Genomic DNA, 23090 nt, shown 5'->3' on the forward strand with positions numbered 1-23090 from the left:
CTAAGTAAGCCTTCTGAAAAACAGCAATGGTAAGCCATAGAAAAATAAATCAGGTTTTGCTTCAAGATTGTCGTGTGCTATTTGGCCTCTTATGGGTTAACAAAAAAGCAATTATTCGACTGTTGCAGCTTTAAAATTGTTACATTAAGTGTCTTTAACACAATAGGAAAAGTTAAACATCTTACGATGGACAAATTTCTTTACTAATAGTTTTTAGTTCCATTAATCATTAAAGGTGCTCAAGCTAGCCAACTTTATTTTGACAACGCGCTCCAAGTTTCCTATATTCTCTCTATCTACACACGAATGACTCACCCGATAATGAAACAGCTTAATAATAGCTTTCGAGCAAAAGAATTTAATTGAAACTTTGAAATTGACCAACTAATTCTGCTAAGAAAATTGTAAATCCCCGTTCTAAAACCAAATTGCACACGACAAGTTTTAAAAGTCTAACGGCTCCTTGGCGACATGTTGTAATATCTACATTCATAATAGATGTCTATATCTTAGCAAAACATTCGAATTAAATCAATGCAGACTTGGACACTGGACACTTGGACTTGGACTTTTTGGAACTGGAACTGGACACAAAATGAATCTGTCCCTTGTCAAGGTACTTTTGGGTACTTTCTAATCTTTATTTTTATTCTCAGAAAAATATCTATCCAATATATAGCGCAAGAAGCTCTTCAGATTCCTTCAATACCTGTATTCCAACTATTCCATTGTAATTTGAGTTATAATGGAATAGTTGTGTTGAGGTTCTTTCATTTTATTCACTGTTAATCATGCTCGGATTCGCAAATATATTGGAAAATCATTCAATATATTTTCTAGTGGTAAATAAATTGTTAAGTTTTCCAATATACTTGTTAGTTGGGAAATTTATTGGAGAGTTGGGCTATGTTGGGAGAGTAGCCTGAGCTCAGATGATATAAATGAGTCTTGGCTCAAATATCATCTTTTAAAAACAACAGAAAACACTTCCAATTCTCACAAGAGATGCTTAAAGACTGATTAAAAAGAAAGCCAAAGCCTACAAAAATACAGCAACTAAAGAATCTGATTGTAAGGATAAGCTTGCCTCTGATTACCAGTAGACAAGGCTAATGTATTAAACTCTTAATTTCTTTCATCTTTTCCCAAACAATTCTATGGATCTGCCCTGTAGTACTGTCATATCCTATGATTTGTCATATGTCATATCCTGGATCATATCCTGTGATCCAATCCCTAAATTGTCAATCAATGAACAAATGGTTATTACTAGTCTTGATAAACTTGATGTCAATGAGTCTAAAGGACCAGATGGTAAGGATCTCAAAAGATGCCAGAATATCATCAGCTCTTCCCTATGCAACTTCTTTCAGCTGTCTCTCTAGAAGGGACAACTGCCTCCTGATTATAAAAGGTTATACTTCCCTACACTCTGCAATAAAAGATTTGAAAACTGCACCAAAAACTACTATCCCATCAGCATAGCCTCTGCTGTTGTTACAGTTCTTGAAATGTATATGACTAAAGCTTTAATGGAGCATTTTTAGGCATAACATGTATACTCCATTTCAGCCTGGCTTGAGATATTGAAGAACTATTGACACTAACCTTCTACAGACACATGATTATGTTGCAGCCCTAGTAGACACAAATTTTTCTATTGACATGATCCTTCTAGCCCTGGAAAGAACTTTTGATAAATTTTGCCATGAATTCCTTGTCACAAAATTGAAAGCTGCAGCTATAGGTCTTTCTATTATAAAGAACTTTCTATTAGGTAGAAATCTTGTTGCCAGAATTTTTGGCTCTTGTGCTGTTCCTCATTTTTCCTTGTCTAGAACAGATTTAAATGGTGCTCCTCAGGGCAGTATTCTTGGACCAAGTCTCTTCAATTTCTATTTAAGCAATGTGCAAAATTCTTCTATCAAACCTCCTTGTGCTTAAGCTGATGATTCTAAATTGGGGCATAAAGCTGCTGTAGCTTCTGATTTACAACAAATCCTCATTGATCTTGGCAGTCAAGGAAATTAAGCTGATACATGACTCCTTTCCTTCAATATTGGTCAATCCCATGTGCCTCGTTTTTCTAAATATAATCAAAACCCACATTATTTTTTACTCCAAGGAAAACTTATTTCAGCAGCCTCTGAAGATAGAGTCCTTGGAGTAATTGTTGATGACAGATTTATTTCAGCACCCATGTCAAGACTCTGTCATTGTCTGCCTTTCAATCCATAGCCATTTTGAAATAGACCATCCCCATCCTGGGGTATCCTAATTATACCCACTGATGGTTGACACCCTTGTTACTCTCTGCTGTTTCACCTGCTGTAATGACTAGGGTTTATAGCATTGTTTTCTTTCAATGACTTGAGTCTTGGAGCTTGAGAAGACTGTCTAAACTTGCTGGTTTTATGAAGACTGCTCTATTTCCAAAGTGAAGGCTGTACTTGATTGTATTGTTGCTTTGCTAGCCATAGTCTCTGATGGTTTTAGCAGCATGTGAAGCTAAAGGGCTACTGGAGAAAATCTACTTGATTTCTATAAAAAGCAATTTACATAACATGATGATTCATATTTGACTAAGAGATTTAGTGGATTAAGTTTTTAAGAGAAGAACATTATGGTTTTAGGAAGTGGAAATGGTGCATGCATCAATTAAATTTTGTTCATTGATTCATAATGTTGAGGAGTATCTAAATCATCAGAACCCTTGAGTCCTCAATAAAAGAATAGTTGCAAAGTTTGCTTATTTCAAGTATATTTTTAAAGTTGCCTTATTTTGCATGTATATTTCAAGTATATTTTCCATGCTGCAGACTGGAAAAAAGCTTGGAACAAAGATTTCCTTCCTATTGGTTGTTTTGCAAGCTCATTTCAAGTATAATTTGAAAGTTCTTGGCTTGAATCAAGAATTTTTCTTGCAATTGAATTGTTTTATCTGCCTGCTCCAATTATTATTTTTTTTTTTAAGTTGCAGATTTGCAACAAATTTAAATTGAAGACTTGCCTTGTCAATTTGTTTTGCAAGCTTTTTCCAAGTAAACTTGTTTTACGCCTTGATTTAAGCTCCCAATAAGGCAAAACTTACACAAATAACAGGCTTGAAGCTAGTATGTTTTAGGCTTATTGCTTGTTTTTGCCTTATTGGTTTTTCACAAAATGCTTGGAAAAGAATATGGTAGTTGCTGCATACCTGTAAGTTTGGCTTCCAAAGTTGATTAGGTCTTTGACAGAATAGTTAATAATTTACTTCTGAAGCATCTCAGCTTGTGTAATTTTATCCTGGGAAGTTTTTGTTTGAGAATTCAGTCAAAACCTGTTTTTTTAAACCTATGAAATAACATGCATCTTCTGATGTGGGGGCTACCAGTTGATTCAGTCCTGTATGGTATTAATAAAGTTAGTAATAATTGGTTGCATTTCAAATTAAGTACACTGGGTATTAATAGAGAAGCAGTTAGTTGGCTAACAAGTTTTCTTAGCAGCCAAACATAAAATGTCTAGTTCTTAACCACAGATAGTGGGAAAGTCTTCATAACACCTTTTCAATCTCTGAGGGCCATGGAACTATCTCTGGTCCTACTTTTTCCCAGCAATGCAAAGCTGTTTGGTGTAATGTGGCAAATATAGCATACAAGCAATAAGCCAGCTTTAATCAAACACAATGTACTGATTCAGAGTTCAAGGTTAAGACATCAGTCTTGAATTGGACTTAAATCATTTTCAAACCAGTAAGCTTTTTCAGTGATTTTCAATCCCACGGAAGCTCATTAAATTTCACAGTATTTGGGAAAGAATAACAGTTCCTGGGCAGAGAAAAAGTATTACTCAGCATCACAATAGTGAGAGATAATCCTATGAGAATAATTATTGAATTATTTTGACTGATTAATTATTTTTGCCAATTTTACTAATGCAAGGGCTGCAAGGGCTGTTGTACCTACTGGGAGTGGAATCTCCCTTAAACTGTAGGGAATAGGTAGATTAAGTTTATGCTTCCCTTGCTTATTGGTATCTGAGTATTTCATATTGGCCTGCTTTCTGATTACCTTCTGATATCATCTTTCCTTCTTTTTTGTGATGTATTTTCATGTGACTACCATGATTCTTGGATTATGCTTAATTACTGAAAGACAAGCATGAGCAGAAAAGCCGTTTTGCATTTTGAATGCTGTGCTAAATTTTATTTGCACAATTGCTACCCAGGGGTGCAAAATAGATTTCATTGTAACCTTGGTTGAATTCCTTCTTACATGATGCATTCATACCAGCAAAGAGACTTCTTTATTCTGAACTTACTATGCAAGGCTGAGTCATCAGTCATTCAAAGGCAGCAAAATATTATTAACACACGTCTAAGCTCTTTGTATTAGCTGAGAAAGAAAAGAAAAATTTACCATGTTTTGTTATTTTCAATCCTTGTGAAACTCGAGTTGTTGATTTTACTGTTTCTGCTGCACTGGCTATTAAAGTAAACAAGATTTTCCAAAGGTTAGATGGATTTACTCATTTCAAGATCCGTGTGATCTTAAAGGTGAACCCTTTGAATGCTGGAAAAGTTGACAATGCTGCTCTGTTGACCTCTGAAAAAGTTGACCTCTACTACTTACAATTTGCAAAGTGTTAAGTCATTGTATGCTGTAGTGCTAAAAAATTGTCCACAAGATATCAGGGATCCTTATGACCATAAACAGTTTATTGACAGTGTATGCAAAGAAGCTTTAAATCATATTATGGATCTCAAGTGATCAAATAGTGGCTGAAAAATCCTTGTGAGATCCTAATCAGAAGCTAATCAAATAGTTGAGAGTGTGAAAGCTGCTTAGCCATCTGCAAGTACTTTTGTGAGAGAACCAGTCTTTGCAGCCATTGTTAAACAAATCCTCCAATCCTTAGACCATTCTCTGCTATGCCTCATTTCAATATCTGTCAGCTGGAAACACTGTATAGTAATAGTAATGATTATCTTTATTTGTTTCCTTTTTCACACTACAATAACATGGGCATCATCAAGCAAAAGCATGGAAAAGAAAAGCACAAAATGACACAGCACCGAAAAACATAAATGGTGAGCCATCACCTTGGCTTTAGGACACTGTTGCTGTAACACCTGATGAATATGGGCATGGAGTTTGAAAATCTTATCACCAAGTGTGAAGGTGGACATTTTAATACTTTTGTGTAACAGTTTGTTTGCATGGGTCTCTGAAGCAAAACGGAGGCAGGATATATTGGTGTGTTGAGGACTTCAGGATGTCAGCTCCAAACTTCATCAGTATTTCATGCCTCCTTTCATCCAGGGTTGGGAGCTTGTGTTTGCTCAAGCTTTATTCATAATTTTGGTAATTTTGACCGAAAATTATTTTGCAGGCTCTCTTATGAAGTTTCCAGTTGGTTTCTGTGTTTCTATGTAAGCAATGGGTGCCAGATCAGACAGCTGTGTATTATTATGGGCATGACATAAGTTTTATCGTCCAAAAGAAGGAGTTGGGTTGTCATTCAAAACCTTCTAAGATCTGTGAAATATTTTAGAAATCCAGCTGCTTTTGCTATAATCTGGCTGATGTGATCTCTGAACAAGAAATCATCACTAATATGATGCCAAGTATTTTTTACTGATGTCTTTGTTTGGAGAGGTGCAGATTTGTCTATCCTCTTCTTCTTCAGGCAGTTGGCATGTATTACACAGCTTTTCTTGATGCTTAGCTTGAGCTTCACTTGGGTTGTCATTCAAAACCTTCTAAGATCTGTGAAATATTTTAGAAATCCAGCTGCTTTTGCTATAATCTGGCTGATGTGATCTCTAACAAGAAATCATCACTAACGTGATGCCAAGTGTTTTTACTGATGTCTTTGTTTGGAGAGGTGCAGATTTGTCTATGCTCTTCTTCTTCAGGAAGTTGACATGCATTACACAGCTTTTTTCGATGCTTAGCTTGAGCTTCACTTGATTAGCTTGATGTTGAAGCTCTGCAACCAGGGTATGAGTTGACTGGGTGACTGTGACAGGAAGTGCGGTAGGCTTAGTGAATTTAGTTTAGGCTTAGTTACCCATAAATGCTACAAGAAAATGAGAAGAGTGCAGAGGTCACCCCCTCCTGCCATATATCAGTAAAGCCCCTTATACAAATTCTACATGAGTTTGATTAGGCCTCGTAAATAATGTAATTTGCCCCATTTTTTAGATTTAGGGCATCAACTAACTCTAATTTCTATTGAATAAGAGTGACCTTACAACAGGTGATTGAACAACCCATGTAGTTTCAGATGCTTGGCTCATTTTGTCAATAATCATATGGCATATTGAATTCCTTCTGATTCTGTTGCTCCACTTACCTACTTAATCTGCCTTGAACCAACTACCTTCTCTAGACAGATACAAAATATTTTCCCTGCTCCCAGCCACCCCCCCCCCCCCTCCAATGCCAATTCCCCAGAGAGACATCGGTTACTGGAGCATGGTCTTAGCCCCGTTAGTGAGAATTCCTCCAAAAATTATGCTCTTTTTCTCCAAAATCTAGCTTCAGAGGTACTAAAGGATTCATGTAAATGCTATGGTCCAGATATCCATGCTTTTTTCTTCCCAATCCTGAGTTGTATCTTTTTTCTCCTTCCCATTAATACAGTTTAGAAGATTAGTCCCTTTTAAAGATTTTGCCCCCCCCCCCAAGTACATCACTTTCAACAAGAGCAGAGAAACAAGAACAGCGCTAAATAGTATCAACTAGAAAGTTTGGCACAGAAGAAGCTATCTAGTATAGGTTCACTACAAAAGTTGGATGTGTGGGTAGTATTTCTGCAACTGAAGGAGAAGGTAGAAATTTAATCTGAGAGTATACTTTTTTTTGTTTGCAGATGCTATAATTTGCTCCAATGCTAGGTCTTTGTTAAACATCTCTTATTCAAGTTTCCCTATATCCATAAATTGGCAAATATTTGCATTTTTTGATGTGATGAAGGATGAATTCTTCCTAAAATTCATCTCTCCTTCAGAATCCTGCCTCTGTAAATTAAAAATAATAAATAAATACAAGTCTGAAAGTTATTTTGTTGCAATATTCCATTTTAAGGGCTTAATCATAGCAATTAGTAAACCTCTGTATGTGCAACATAGCAAAGTGTTATTGGTGATGTTGATTTCATTTATGACCCTTGGCTTTTGGTCAGTCATATTCTGCTCCATCCTTTGGTATACACAGTCTTTACATACCTTCCTCCCCCCTAGACACTAACCCAAGTGTGTATTTTTATCAGGTGAAGAAGATGGGTGGAGTATTTGGTTATCTTGCCTTACCTACTTGTTTTCAAAGTATTACTACTCCATCTTGACGTAAATTAATGTTTGGTTGAAGATTATCATCACATAGTAAAGTGTTATTGGTGATGTTGATTTCATTTATGACCCTTGGCTTTTGGTCAATGATATTTTGCTCCATCCTTTGGTATACACCGTCTTTATGAACCCTTCTCCCCCCTAGACACTAACCCAAGTGTGTATTATCAGGTGAAGAAGATGGCTGGAGTATTTGGTTATCTTGCCTTACCTACTTGTTCTCAAAGTATTACCACTCCATCTTGCTGTAAATTGATGTTTGGTTGAAGATTATCAAACTGTTTAATAAAAATAATAATAGCTTTGTTCAATGCCTCAATATATTTCTAAGGCTTGATGAACACAAATAAGTATAAAGCTAAAAAATTAATACAAAATTTTGGTTAATGAATAAAAGATAATTTAAGTCAGATTTCTGACTAAAATAATTAAGTCAGATAATTAAGTTTTAATTAAATAATTAAGCCTGATAATTTAAGTTAATTCTGATTCTTTTAAGCAATAATGTGGAAATAAATTTATTGGCCAAATCAATATGAGCATCTTGGGCATACACAGGGGAAGGTCAAGGCCCCCAGTACCCCTAAATCCTAAATTTTCTCGAATTTTTGTCATCTATTTTTCAAATTATCAAATAAAAGTGGTTTTCTTATATTTTCCAACCCCCCCTCTTTTCTGCTTTCACTTATGATTTTTGACAGAATAAATAGATGTTGCTTACCTGGAAAAGTTTAATGTGTTTATTTCTGTTTTTTTTGTTATTTTTATGTGTTTTTTTTTTTAAATGGAATTTTTCTGTATGATCAAGAATGATCCAACAGCTAACTGTTTTTTTTTTTTTTTTTTTTTTTTTTTTTTTTTTTTTTTTTTTTTTTTAACCTTATGTTATGATTTATAAACTTAATCCTTTAATTTTTACAAGAGAAAAGATCTACTGAAAAAATACCATTCTTCTTTATCAATGAATGATAAAGAGGGTTATTGACCATCCACCTTGTATAAAATTTAGTTGAATTCTAAAAAAAATTCCTATCAGAAACTTGAAACTTTACTACTGGTGTCATTACCATTATTACTATTGATTTTATCATCATTTCTAGAATCCCTGGTACTGGGGTCCTTTGCCCAAGGAGAAGGCAGAGATAATCCTGGCAAATGAACCTGATGGATCTTTCCTACTTCGTGATAGTTCTGATATTCACCACATTTTCACTATATCTCTGAAGTGCAATGGTCAGATAAGGCATACTAGAATCAAGCAATTTCAAGGTGAATGAACTAGCTTTTCTTTGGTTACATTTGGTACATATGCTACTAAATACTATTGCTAGCACTCTTGTGAAAATTTAATAGTGTTTAAGCGCGGGTATGATTAGGATAGGAAGCTAGCTATTCTTAGGAAAGCTAGAACTTCTGTGAAATTTTAAGTTTCTAAGCAAGCATGACTAGGATAGGAAGCTAGTACTTTTTAGGAAAGCTCACACTTCTGTGAAACTTTCAAAGTGTCAAAGCAAGTATGATTACGATAGGGAGCTAGCACTTCTTAGGGAAGCTAGGCACTTGGAAAGCCGGATTTTCTTGGAAAGCTTAATAGCATATAAGCGAGTATGATTAGGATAGGAAACTAGCAATTCTTAGGAAAGCTAGAACCTCTGTGAAACTCTAAGTATTTAAGCAAGCACGATTATGATAGGTAGCTAGTACTTTTTAGGAAAGCTAACACTTCTGTGAAACTTTAAGCGTCAAAGCAAGCATGATTAGGATAGGGAGCTAGCAATTTTTATGGCACTTGGTATTAATCAAGTGACATATAGCAATCGCAAATTCTGTTGGTCTGTCTGTTGGTCCCAGTTTTGCTACTTTAGGCACTTCCAGTTAATCTAGGACGATGAATTTTGGCTGGCATAACAGGGAACGGACCAGATTAAATTAGAAATAGTCGCTTTCCTGGTTTGACCATCTGGGAGGGGGGTGGGGGGGTGGGGGACTGGTTAATTTGGAAAAAATAGGAAAAATGAAGTATTTTTAACTTGCGAACGGTTGATCAGATCTTAATAAAATTTGATGTTTGGAAGGATATCGTGTCTCAAAGCTTTTATTTTAAATCCCGACCGGATCTGGTGACATTGGGGGGAGTTGGGAGGGGGAAACCTAAAATCTTAGAAAACGCTTAGAGTGGAGGGATTGTGATGAAACTTGGTGGGAAAAATAAGCACAAGTCCTAGATACATGATTGGCATAACCGAAACTCTGAAAAATTAGAAAAAATGATGTATTTTTAACTTAAGAACGGGTGATCGGATCTCAATGAAATTTGATAATCAGAAGGATATCGTGTCTCAAGGCTCTTATTTTAAATCCCGACCGGATCTGGTGACGTTGGGGGGAGTTTGGGGGACCTTAAATCGTGGAAAACGCTTAGATTGGAGGGATCGGGATGAAACTTGGTGGGAAAAATAAGCAGAAGTTTTAGATACGTGATTGACATAATTGGAACGGATCCGCTCTATTGGGGGGGGGGGTTAATTCCTAAAAGTTAGAAAAAATGACGTATTTTTAACTTACGAAGGAGTGATCGGATCATCATGAAACGTCATATTTAGAAGGACCTCGTAACTCAGATCTCTTGTTTTAAATCTCAACCGGATCCAGCGTCATTGGGGGGGGGGCAGTTGAGGGTGGGACCGGAAATCTTAGAAAATACTTAAAACGGAGAGATCAGGATGAAACTGAATGGGAAGAATAAAAACATGTCTAAGATATCTGACTGACATAACCGGACCGGATCTGCTCTCTTTGGTGGAGTTGGAGGGGGGGGACTAATTCGGAAAAATGAGGTATTTTTAACTTACGAACAGGTGACCAGATCTTAATGAAATTTGATATTTAGAAGGATATTGTGCATTAAAGCTCTAATTTTAAATTCCGACCAGATCCTTTGACACTGGGGGGAGTTGGAGGGGAAACTGGAATTCTTGGAAAACGTGAAAATTGGGGTATTTTTATCTTACAAATAGGTGATCGGATCTTAATGAAACTTGATATATATAGATCTTATGTTTCAGATGTTCCGTTTTTGACTCGAATAACACAGGGGGCTGGAGGAGGGAAACAGAAATCTTGGAAAACGCTGAGAGTGGAGAGATCGGGATGAAACTTGATGGGAAGAATAAGCACAAGTTCTGGATACGTGATTAACGTAATTGGAACGGATCCGTTCTCTTTGGAGGAGCTGGGGGGTGTTAATTTGGAAAAATTAGAAAAGTTGAGATATTTTTAACTTAAGAACGGGTGACCGTATCTTAATGAAATTTGATATTTATAAGGAATTCATGTCTCAGAACTCTTATTTCAAATTCCGACCAGATCTGTTGACATTGGGAGGAGTTGGAGGGGCTAATCGTGGAAAACGCTTGGAGTGGAGGAATCGGGATGAAGCTTGGTGGATAGAATAAGCAAATGTCCTTGATACGTGATTGACGTAACCGTACTGGATTCGCTCTCTTTGGGGGAGTTGGGGGGAGGGGTTCAGTGATTTGGTTAGTTTGGTGCTTCTGGACGTGCTAGGACGGTGAAAATTGGTAGGCGTGTCAGGGAGCTACACAAATTGACTTGATAAAGTCGTTCTCCCAGATTTGACCATCTGGGGGGCTAAAGGGAGAGGAAAAATTAGAAAAATGAGGTGTTAATAACTTACGAGTGAGTGATCGGATCTTAATGAATTTTGATATTTAGAAGGACATCGTGACTAAGAGCTCTTATTTTAAATCCTGACCGGCATTAAGCCTCTGATTTTCCTTTTAAATCGATCTATTGATTCTTATAATTTTGTTAGAGCTCATGCCATATGAGCTCTTGGCTCTTAGCTCTTCTTGTCTCGTCACAAGTGTCATATGAGCTCTTAGCTCTTGTTAGGGAAGCTAGGCACTTGGAAAGCTGGAATTTCTATAAAACTTGAATAGTGTCTAGATAGCAAAGGAATTTTTTTGTCTTAATCTTTTTTTTCAATGTTAACTTTACTTTTAACATATAATTTAGCTTCATATCTCTAACTTAAAAAAATTGTTTGTCACAAACCGTATTTCTCTTAACCAAGTTCTGATTAGCTGCATAAAAAATATGATTATAGTCATTTAGATTTAAGATTGTGATTTAAGATGTGATTTAGATTTAAGTCCTGGCCGAGTGGGCTGGTGCGCTGGATTCGGGATCCCTTGTCTGAGAGGACGCGGGTTCGAGTCCCAGTGTACCCAATTCTTTGGTTTAGGACGGGGGTCAGTGGTGTGACTGTGTAAGCTTAGCCAGAGTCGACCCAGCTCTAAATGGGTGCCTGAAGAAATCTGGGGAAGGTAAACAAGAAGGGTGTGCGAAAGCACAGGATGGCTGGCCCCCAACCCCCCATTGCACTTCCTGGCTGAAGGGCCAAGAAACGGAGATCAGCACCGCCGGTATGGACTGTAAAGTCTAATGCCGTATCCTTTGCCTTTTATCCTTTACCTTTATATGCTATAAATGTAAATGTTGAAACTTGGCCTAACGAGCACAAAGGTTCTTTGGCTCTTATTTTAAAAGAAGTCATTAGCATAGTATCCAAATTTGGTGGTAGAGTAGGGATTAGGGAATTCTATTGGGGAGGGGGACCTAAAATGTCAGACAAAGACATTTTCAATCTCATCTCCAGATTTCAAAAAAATATCTGTTTGTTTTTGGTATTTTCATAAAAAATACTCTTTTTGGTTTGACAAAATTGAAAGAAAACAAAATTTCCCCATTGTTAGATTATGAGAAACACATTTTGCCTGCTCCCCCATACTTTTGTGAATTGGCGCCACTTCTTGTTGGGAAATCTTCAAATGCACTCAGAGCAAAAAATAATCGCTAAATTATTTTTGTTGGTCGGAGCGTAACTGTTTTTCTTGCTGTAGCAGTCGGCTAAATTTTGTTCAATGCTAGTTAAAAACTTTGTAAGGCAGGGCTAAAAGTAGTGTTTTTTGATTTTGAAATGACCGCATTTATTTAGTATTGGCTCATTTTACACGAGATCGTTAAGTATGAATTGTTCTTAGATTAACGTTCAATGAGCGTTTTCACAATGACTTAATGACATTTGAGGACTTTAAAAAGAAACTGAATCCTTTATGGCAATACCCGACTTAGTTCTGAGGTTTGAGCTCGTTCTGAGGTTTGAGGTTTGATGCTGCTTGATGTCTGGACGTAACGACCTCTCATCTTTGAATGTCCATGTTTAATAAGTTTAAAGTGTTTACCCAAAATAGGCAACTCATTTTTTTGACGTATGTGCTTTTTAAGACGCTGCAAGAAAACGCTAAATCTGTCCCTCCACACTATTTTTCACTTTTCTGCTCAATTCTTCTTACTTAGATGGCTCTGTTACTCGTCTCCTATAGAAGCCACCCAAGCTATTTCGTTGGGTGACTTCTTTTGTCTTTGATATATGCTAATAAGCATGATATACGAGCGCTACTAAAGTAACTCCTATTGGCAAAAATTTATCATTATGAATTACCCGTGTTCTTTGTTGATTTTGATAAAAGCGCAAATTAAAATTTGTCTGAATTAAAAATTATAAGAGTGAAAAAAATAGTTAATTTGGATGTAACACAGTGAAGAATGTGGATCAAATTCTTATCAGTGCCCCCCTCTCCCCCACCGAGAACAAAACACCAGAAATTGATAGAATTATATAAAAAGCAATAAAATCTTAAATACCAGTGCTGCTTTGCCTCTAAAAAGAAAATAACAAAAAAAAAAAATAAATCACCAAATATTTGAAAAATTGCCAAATTTTGAAATCAAACTCAATAATATTTTTCGTTCACACTAAGCAAAACTATGACAGACCACCACTATTTATTCTGCTGTATTCTTAATATCCAGCAAAAAATAAGATTATGTCAATATAATGGACCACTTTGTTAGGATTAAATAATAAAAGACAAAAATGTTTCCCTAATGAAATTAAAGTGTGTCGTGAAAACATAAAACGAATAAAAATTACTCCCAATGTGATTAATATGTAGAATAAATTGAAACTTCCGCGTGAATAGCAGAGTTTCAAAAAAATGGTGATCACCCTAATATATAGAATAATTTCGGCTTCTTAACCTTTTCTCAGGGGGTATTAGATGCCAAAAATGAGTTTGAGTTATCAGTTTACAAACAGAGATCTTCGAACCAACCTCTTTTCAAACAGTTCGTGGTAACGAACTGTAGTAAGGAGCGACCCGGCTCAATAGTAACCAAAACTCTAAAAAATGGAATTTTGTTACCAATACCTACATCAAAAGAATCGCATTTTAATGCTGATTTTAAATATATAAGTTTCATCAAGTTTAGTCTTACCCATCAAAAGTTACGAGCCTGAGAAAATTTGCGTTATTTTAGAAAATAGGGGGAAACGCCCCCTAGAAGTCATAGAATCTTAACGAAAATCACACCATCAGATTCAGCGTATCAGAGAACCCTACTGTAGAAGTTTCAAGCTCCCATCTACAAAAATTTGGAATTTTGTATTTTTTGCCAGAAGGCAGATCACGGATGCGTGTTTATTTTTTTGTTTTGTTTTTTTGTTGTTTTTTTTTTTGTTTTTTTTCCCAGGGGTGATCGTATCGACCCAGTTGTCCTAGAATGTTGCAAGAGGGCTCATTCTAACGGAAATGAAAAGTTCTAGTGCCCTTTTTAAGTGACCAAAAAAATTGGAGGGCACCTTGGCCCCCTCCCACGCTAATTATTTTACCAAAGTCAACGGATCAAAATTCTGAGATAGTCATTTTATTCAGCGTAGTCGAAAAACCTTATAACTATGTCTTTGGGGACGACTTACTCCCCCACAGTTCCCATGGGAGGGGCAACAAGTTACAAACTTTGACCAATGCTTACATATAGTAATGGTTATTGGGAAGTGTACAGGCGTTTTCAGGAGGATTTTTTTTTGGTTGGGGGAGGGGTTGAGAAGAGGGGGATATGCTGGGGGAACTTTCCATCGATAATTTGTCATGGGGGAAGAAAATCTCCATGAAGGGAGCGCAGGATTTACTAGCATTATTTAAAAACACAATGAAAAAATAAATATGAAAAAGTTCTTTCAGCTGGAAGCAAGGAACAGCATTAAAACTTAAAACAAACAGAAATTATTACCCATTTGAGGGGCTCACCTCCTCCTAATACCTCACTCTTTACGTTAAAGTATTTTTAGTAATTTCAACTATTTATTCTACGGCTTTTGTGATTCTGGGGTCATTCTTAATGAATTGGGACAAAATTTAAGCTTTAGTATAAAGAGCGAGGATCTGACAAGGGAGCGAACCCCCTCATATATGTAATAAAAATATGAGAATACAAAAGTTCCTTACGAAAGCTAATTTATAAGTTACGTAAATCTTTTACTAATAAAAATATTCGTAAAAAATTAAAAGTTCTAGTTGCCTTTTTAATTAACCAAAAAATCAGAGGGCAACTAGGCTTCCTCCCCCGCTCTTTTTTTCTCAAAATCATTCGATCAAAATTATGAGAAAGCCATTTAGCCAAAAAAAAATGCAAATTTCGTTTTAATTATTCCTCTGCGGAGAGCCAAAATCAAAACATGCATTGATTCAAAAACGTTCAGAAATTAAATTTAAAAAAAAACAAGTTTTTTTAACTGAAAGTAAGGAGCGACATTAAAACTTAAAACGAACAGAAATTACTTCGTATATGAAAGAGCTGCTTCCTCATCAACGCCCCGCTCTTTACGCTAACCAGAAGGTTATTCCAATTGAAAACTGTTTTCTCAGAAATACCTAGCTATCGTTCGACCAGCCCACTGACGACGATTCGTAAACTGCAAATAAATGTAACGAATTGCTGTACCAAAGAGTATTCTACTGTGAGCAAACCACGTATTGACACGCAAACGGACTTGTTTCACACATGGCCTAGATGTACACTTCCAAAGAAAGAGTCTTTATCGAAAGAGTATAAAGTCATGCTGTGTCCATTGACGTTCTGTTTTGTTTTGGGTAACCCCCTTATCCTGGAAAAGCCTAATTGCCTCTTCTTCAGTCCTTGGCAAATCCCAAATTATCATTTTAACATCCATGGTTAGACACTATATCCTATCAACACAGATCGCAAACTGAATGAATTTCACCCCATGGTCTGAAAAACCGGTAATTTCAGTAGCATTAACTGAACTTAACTTCTCGACAGAACTTGAGTGTGGTGGCTTTAAGACACAAGTACCAAAAAATTGTCATCTAGGGGCAAATAACAAAATCACAAGGCTAATTGCAAGACCTCAAGTAGATACTACTTCTACTAACTACTCACTGCAGGGTCAAGCTTCTTGAGGCTAATACGGCTACGCACGCTTCTCCTCCATCCCAATCTATTCAAAGCCTTCCTCTTTAAACTCTCCCAAGAAGTTCCCATTTCCCTTAAACCTCTCCTGACGACATCCTCCCACCCTATTCGTGGGAACACCCGTATTTTGGCCCTAGACGGTTGGACAACAAGGACAATATTTGCCAATCTGTCATCCTTTATCCGCAGAACATATCCTACCCATCTCAATCTTTCTCTCATTATGGCCCTAGAAAGCGAGATTGAACCACATTTTTCAGATTCAGATTCAGATTCATTTATTCAAAATTCATATTCATCAAAATCTTCAACTTGGCCAAATGGAGAGACAAGCATTCAGTTTATTGTTTGAGATACGGGCAGTCAATCTAAGTTGATAGTTTTTTTTCAATTTATTTATTTTGTCTATTTTTCAGCCAAAGGTAAAATAAAACACTTGTGTTAAAAGGGAACAATAGACATAGTTGTATATATATTTTAAGTGGCCCATTCTCTACAAACATAGCTCAACTAAAGTATAATGCAAAGAGTATATGTAACTACCAAGAGTGGAAACTGGTGCTAGTGTTGGAAAAAAAAGGCGTTTCTTAGTATTTTCCAGTTTAATAATAAGATAAAATTAGTGTAATCAACAAAACTAGTTTGTTAAAAACCTGTCTGATTTCTAAAAAAATGCAATTACGAAGCTTGAAAAAAAAATGCCAAAAATGCCAAAATGCTAGATGACATGGAGTTTATTTGTTCGACACTAGGGCCAGTTTTCATTCTTGTAAGTTACCCCTTTGGCGCAACCAATAAAATAGCTTCGAAACTAGAGAATCTGTGTATTTCAAAAAATTTCATGAGAGATCTGAGAATTTAATGAAACCCAGCTTTTAATCTTGACACAAAGCATCCTCCTCCATTTTGTCCCTCCGTCGGTCTCCCATTCTCCCCCTTCCTTTCTTCTCCCCGTTTTTAATCTTGACACATTGGCTTGACATGTTGTCTATCTCACTTTTTCTTCGACTAAAAGTGAAGACTATGATCAATACCATACCCATGAGGAGGGAGGAACCAGGTTTTAACCCCCACCCCTCCCCCCAAAGAAATAAAAATCTCTCTCGTATAAACTTAAAAATCACTCGTATAAACTTAACAGAAACGCTTGTAAACAAATTTTTGATACGTTGTTAAGTTTTTTGACCTCCTCCCCCATTTTGTACATGCCTGGATCGTTGTCATTACTGTCCTTCATTATTTTATTTTTCCATCTTTTATTAATGTGTTCCATTTTGTTTTTTTAGGATCTTATGGTTTCAGTGAGCTGCTAGAGCTTCGGGGCAGCGATATAGAAGACTTTATAAATAAAACAATAAAATATTCAAAATCGGGCGAGTATACTTTTTTTGTCAACAAGAAGCCTGCAGCTGGTCCAACGAAAGTAGAACTTCTATACCCAGTTTCGCGCTTTAAAACTGTCTGGAGTTTACAGAAACTTTGCAGGTATGATGGCTCAGCATCAAAAGTAATACTCTATTCTCTATTGTTTATCATAACGTTTTAGTCAAGGACTTTTTCTAAGTGTCTCAATTAGAATTTAACCGCTTTAGCATCATTCCTGGCTTTTATACTTCATTATTGGGTGGTAAGAAGGTCAATTTTTTTCCTTTTTAAGACCAACTTACTAGTTAGAAAATGTTTTTGGTTTTTTTTTTTTTAGTTCCAGCTAATTAAACCCTTAGGTTTCGAAATCTACCTTTTTTTTATATTCCTACTGGCCTAAAATAGCACTAGCTAAATCTGTGGCTTATTTTAGCTAAATTTTAGTTAGCTAAATTCCTTGTTTTGAAAACAAAAAAGAATATAATGAAGAGCTGTGAGCCTAAGGTATAAATACACTATGAGATGAGCCCCTATAGTTGGTATTTGATTTGGCTAGAAGTACTAATGTATAAGGTCTGTTGAAATATACTAGGTCGAAACGAAAAAAAGGATACGTCATTTTGCCCGTCCTTGCTCCTGCTTAGGTAGTTACGACAAAAGTGCAGGACACTGCTTGGGTTTCTTTTCCATTTTATTACGACAATTTTTGCCAAGGTTTTCTCAGGAATAGCCAAGGTATATCTTAGGGCTCAAACTGGGTGTTTCTACCTTTTTGCACTATTTTTATAATTTAATCTGAACTTCGATTTAAAACTTCAGAATTTTTGATTACTTGGTGAAAAGAAACAAGGTCCTCTACTGAATGGCTTTCCTTCTTCTCAGCTTTTTGTTAGGGGGAGGGGGGTTCCACCTTCTTCCTCTTCCTCTGGGCATGTTGTCTGTACTACAGTTGGTGGTCAGTTGTTGTCTTGACCGATGCCTGCAAAAAACGCACATCTACTATTCCACATTTAGAGGAGATATACACCTGCAGACTGACTGCACATCTTAGAATTTTTCAATAAGAATAACAGGTTTGAGATCCAACAGCTTCGGTACCACAAGAAACTCACCCACTTATATGGAAGAAATGTCTTTCCTTGCTTTAAGTTTAGCCTCCGTAGCAATGGTTATTTCGGAGACTGATCCTTCAGAAAACAGAAGTTTGAAACGGCTCTTTTGGGGTGGTCTTGTTTAAAATGAAGTCATTTAACTTTGGAAAGCGGAATATTAGCATGCTTATAGATCTTGGAGGCTTGCTGAAAATCCAGTATCTTATTCATTTGGACAAAGATGCATGGATGCTTTATGCTAACTTTTTTGATCTGCTTCACTAAATTCCATTACTGAATGTACTCGGGAACATTTGAGACTTCTTTTAATGCAACTATGGACTGTATCTACTTCGTATATGCTCAAGTGACCTGGCTCACAGTATTTCTTTGTTACTTTAATTAGTCTAGGTTACTTACGAAGTACGTCCTGCATAGCAAAGCTCATGATTGGATTTAGTTTCTGTGGTACTCATAAATCCGAACTACTGACAACCTCAGAAATGTGAGGATAGGTAGACAGAATTGTTTCAATCATCAGGACGACACCACCTGTTCCTTCGTCGAACGGTTTCTATCTGTTTCAGGCCACATCACGCAGTACGCTACTACTATGCGGTCCCCGGACCCCCGTGATATGGGAATACACCCGTCAAGTTAAAAGTTGTAATTTTTTTTTGGCAAAAAAAAATGATGTATCATTTCCACGAGGAACTGTAAATACATTTTCAAGGTCGAATTATAGAACTGTTGCAAAACTATTAGCCCCATCCTGTTTTCTATCATCTTTTGTTTCAGCCTTACTAAAGTAATGTCGTTAATAGTCTTCTTTTATGGTTCAAGTAGCTCAATATCATGCTTTTCGGCAACATGGTTCTCCTTGCATGTGTCAGCTAAATCCCTCTTTGACTTATGGAAGCCCAGATTGTAATTTTAGTTGAAAATGTTCCTGTAAATTTTCAAGGATACTAGAGGCCTTGCTTCATCACTACAGACTTCTTGATAGAATTCGCATATCTCGGAAACATTAAGAGTTGTATCTAAATATTCGTCCTCCCAGTCTAACCTACGGTAATTAGACTCTATTTTTGGAAAGGATTCAATATACCTTTTTAGTATGTCAGTGTCTTCTGCTTTTGGTTTGTTACAGGGAATCTTCAGTACATTTCGTTTAGACGTGCATGTAACAGCAGTTTTACTCTCTTCCAAGATTAGTAGATTACTCAAACGAAAAAAAGAAAAAGAAAAAAAAAATGAACCCATAGTCAAAGGGAATTAAAATTTACATAATCACCAGGGGACAAGATTACCTACTGGACCAAAAAGAGTTGCTTTGATATTAACTAACAAGAGGATTGTTTCGCAACAGAACCGTTAACTTATTTTATAATTTTTCCTCAGTTGCTTTGATTTTCTCATTGAAGTAACTCTAATAGCTTCTTTTCCCTACGCGGATCAGTGGTGACAATTGTGGCCAAAGTGGTGACACTTTGGTTTTGTCGTGATTTTTTTTCTAGCACCCCGATTTCAGCTTATTCCTAGAAAGTGGTAAGGGTCTAACCTCTTTGGTTTTTACGGGAACTGTGGACCTTGGGCTGTGAATATGACTTTGCATTTTGGAAAGGTTCGTAGAACTCTTGCCTGGGGCCAAAAAGCGGAAGGAGAAATTTGCAATATCTGAAATAAGCCGGACGTAGAGTGTGACAATCTTTCTTACGAAACAGATAAGCCATGCCTGATAAAAACAAAAGCACAGGGGCGCAATAAGCGTTATAAATCATGCACAAGCCGTTGTGCTTGTAACTGCTTTTGTTTGGGGATATTTTCCCGTAAGCGTCGCGTAAGTTTTTCACGGCTTGATTGACTTGGGATGAACAGGTAGTGGAAAGTGTTGGGCCGAAACACAGACCAAGCTAACTAACTAAAAAAGAATATGGTAGAACTGCAGTCTCAGCAACGAGTGGAGCGACCGCATAAGGGCTATTAGAACCAATAAACTCGCATTAACTGACCGTCCAATCTTAGATAGTTCATTGGTTAACATAGTAAAATTCAAAAGCAATCCACGGCGAGTCCAGGCAACAAGAAGAACGTCGTCTGCATATGCAACAGAAGACAAACCAATATTACCGTAAAAAACCGAACTTTTAAGGGGACGCAGGTACGATGCAAGGATACATTTAAATATACTAGGAGACAACACGGCACTTTGCCAAACTCCCTTATTAATTTTTACTGGGTCAGATATTTGGCCATTCCAGGTAACTTTAACTTTAGACTTTGAATACCAATAAGGCAGTAAACGTAGTATAGAAGGATTAACACCTGAAGGCGCAAGGGAAGCCTGAGAATGCACAATATTGTCGAAAGCTCCACAAATATCAACAGTAAGACAGTATAAAGACATTTTAGTTTTTACGGCATCTTTCATGAGCCGACTTAAAACATGATGTGCTTGGGAGCAACCGAAACTTTTTCGAAACCAAAGAGAAAAGGTGTAAAATCACATTTCGGCTCAATTTCTGGTAGTAATAAATGTTCAAGCAACTTACTTAAAAAACACGATACTGTAGCGGGACTATAATTTGCACATGACGTCAGGCCCTTGCCTCGCTTTTGAATAGACGTTACACGGCCACAGAGGAAACTATCAGGAACAAGTGACTGTGCTAGACAAGACTGGAAAAATATTTGTAGATGGTTAAGTAGAGCAGGACAATCATAAGCAAAAAATCGGTAAGAAAGGCCGTAACCATCAAGGCTATTTGAACGCTTAATTTTTCTTAAAGCCCAGCGAATTTCAGGTATTGCTACAGACTGGATGTGAGCCTGCAGGAGACGGTATGTTAATAGCAGTTTAAGCAACTTATAATAAAATATAATGATCGAATAAATTAGCTATTCTGACTCTTCTAATCACTTTTAACAGGGTCTTTTCGTTAAACTAATTTGAACATGAAATAAGTTCAGTAGTATATAAGGTAATGAGGAAATTGCCGGTGACTAAAATATAAATCTTACTTGGAATAATGATAGTTTGACTTACAGTCTGACTCTGTTTTATAGTAAACTATCGTAATGTGCAAACACTGGAAACCATTACTGACACCATTACTAATAAAAATGTGTTTACAGCTTCTAAATATCAAAAAAAATAAACTGGCAGTAACACAATGATAAGGGATGGTAAAACCACCCGTAAGGTGGTGGTGGTGAAATGGCTGTAAATGGCAACAGGGAAATTACCTTAAAATCAAAGCTTTGTGTAATGAAATATTAGAACGAAATTACCACCCTAAAGTTGTATACTTTAATTACAACTTTTACTTACAACAATTACAACTTTAATTACCACCGTGTAGATTTAAAAAAAAATGCCCTTTTTAGATTTTTCATTCTAAAATAGCAAAGGACATTTTTGAACAGTTTCAAGAACTCATGCATAGTGAATAATATGTACTACCTAAAAACTACGAAATTCAATCGAAAGACACGGCGTTCTTTCAAAATTTATATCCCTGCCGTCATTGAGTGAGAATGAGTCATTCAATCATTCATTCAGTTTGTTACTCATGCTTTTCGGCAACATGTTTCTCCTTGCACGAGTCAGATAAGTCGCTCTTGGGCATATGGAAGCCCAGATTGTAATTTTGGTTGAAGATACTCCTACAAATATTCCAAACACATGTGTGTTATGTGCAGTTTAAGTATTTTATAGGCTATGATATAAGCAAGAAAAATACAATCGAAAAAATACGAGTTCGATATGAGAAGAGTTTGTAAAAAGTATTATCTGACAACTCTTGATTATTCTCAACGAGGAATATACTGAAAGTTTTTAAGTCGAACTGGCCAGCCATGATAACAAAAAAACAAAGAGAGATAAAACTCAACAAAAAAACATCAAACGAGACTGTGACCAGTAGAGAGAAAAGAGATGAAAGACTAAAACAACGCGGATATTTCGTACGATGTAAACTAGGCGTCCTCAGCACAAGTCGCATAGACTGTAATGATACAAAAGAGAAAGATAATTTCATTAGAAGGCTGCTAAAAATACACTAATAAGTACTATGAAACTGTGAACTTATCTACATAACATTCTCAACTCCCTAAGTGGTGCCTAGACAACCCAGCATTAGCTAACCACCCAAAGAGGTAATGTAGTCCACGATTCAGCAACTCTTTTAGAAAATTCTGCCTTATTTTTCAGCACATTTTTTTTTTGAGGAGTTTGGGAGTTAAATGATTGTGGCAGAAATTAAATAAAGAATTAGCATAGTCTCATCAGTATCCTTATTGATCTTATAAACTACAGTTGGATTTGCATGGCCAAAGAGGAAGAATTTGAGGTCTTGTGATAATGTATAAGTTGGGAAGGTTCTTGGGCTCATATTTCTGTGTAATATCCTCTGTTTTAGTTTTTTGGAAGTCTATTTTTAGACTTCCTTTTAGACTTATTCTTTTAGACTTTATTCCTTTAGACTTTTAGACTTATTCCTTTTTAGACTTTTTTTTGTTCATTTTGCAGATACGAAATATTGAAGGTGGTCAGGAAGGACCAAGTGGATGATCTGCCTTTACCATTTTGCCTGAAAAAGTTTTTACTTGGTCCAGAATATTAATAACTGCTCTGTCTGATTAATTATTGTTTCTAGTCATTAATATTCCATTTTATACCCTAAAAATAAACTTGTTTTTTTTTCAAACTTTGCTTATCTTCTTCGATTTTATTGTATATTAGTTTCCTTAGCGGTCTTAGATAAAAATGATAAAGATCCTCCAGAGCCATTGCTGGCCCATAGGGCGTCAAATTGACGTTTCAGATGCTGGGTGTTTTTTACAGGAGTAACTAGCAAGCTTGTCGCCCAGCCTTGCTGTGGCAGGGATCGAACCCTGGGCCCCGTATTGCCAAGCCTTGGCGGTCTTGTAACGTG

At 36.4% G+C, this 23090-nt stretch overlaps 1 protein-coding gene across 1 annotated transcript; it reads left to right on the forward strand.

The window, feature by feature from the left end:
- The first annotated feature begins 520 nt into the window (after positions 1–520).
- Positions 521–22862, forward strand: LOC136034011 (suppressor of cytokine signaling 7-like). Its single transcript, XM_065715058.1, has 5 exons — positions 521–543; positions 586–616; positions 8437–8605; positions 16984–17182; positions 22685–22862. The coding sequence occupies exons 2-5, from the start codon at positions 596–598 to the stop codon at positions 22776–22778; spliced, it is 483 nt and encodes a 160-aa protein (XP_065571130.1). The 5' UTR covers positions 521–543; positions 586–595; the 3' UTR covers positions 22779–22862.
- Positions 22863–23090: the final 228 nt, after the last annotated feature.

The sequence above is a fragment of the Artemia franciscana genome, chromosome 12 (assembly GCF_032884065.1).
Source record: "Artemia franciscana chromosome 12, ASM3288406v1, whole genome shotgun sequence".
Classification (NCBI taxonomy): domain Eukaryota; kingdom Metazoa; phylum Arthropoda; class Branchiopoda; order Anostraca; family Artemiidae; genus Artemia; species Artemia franciscana.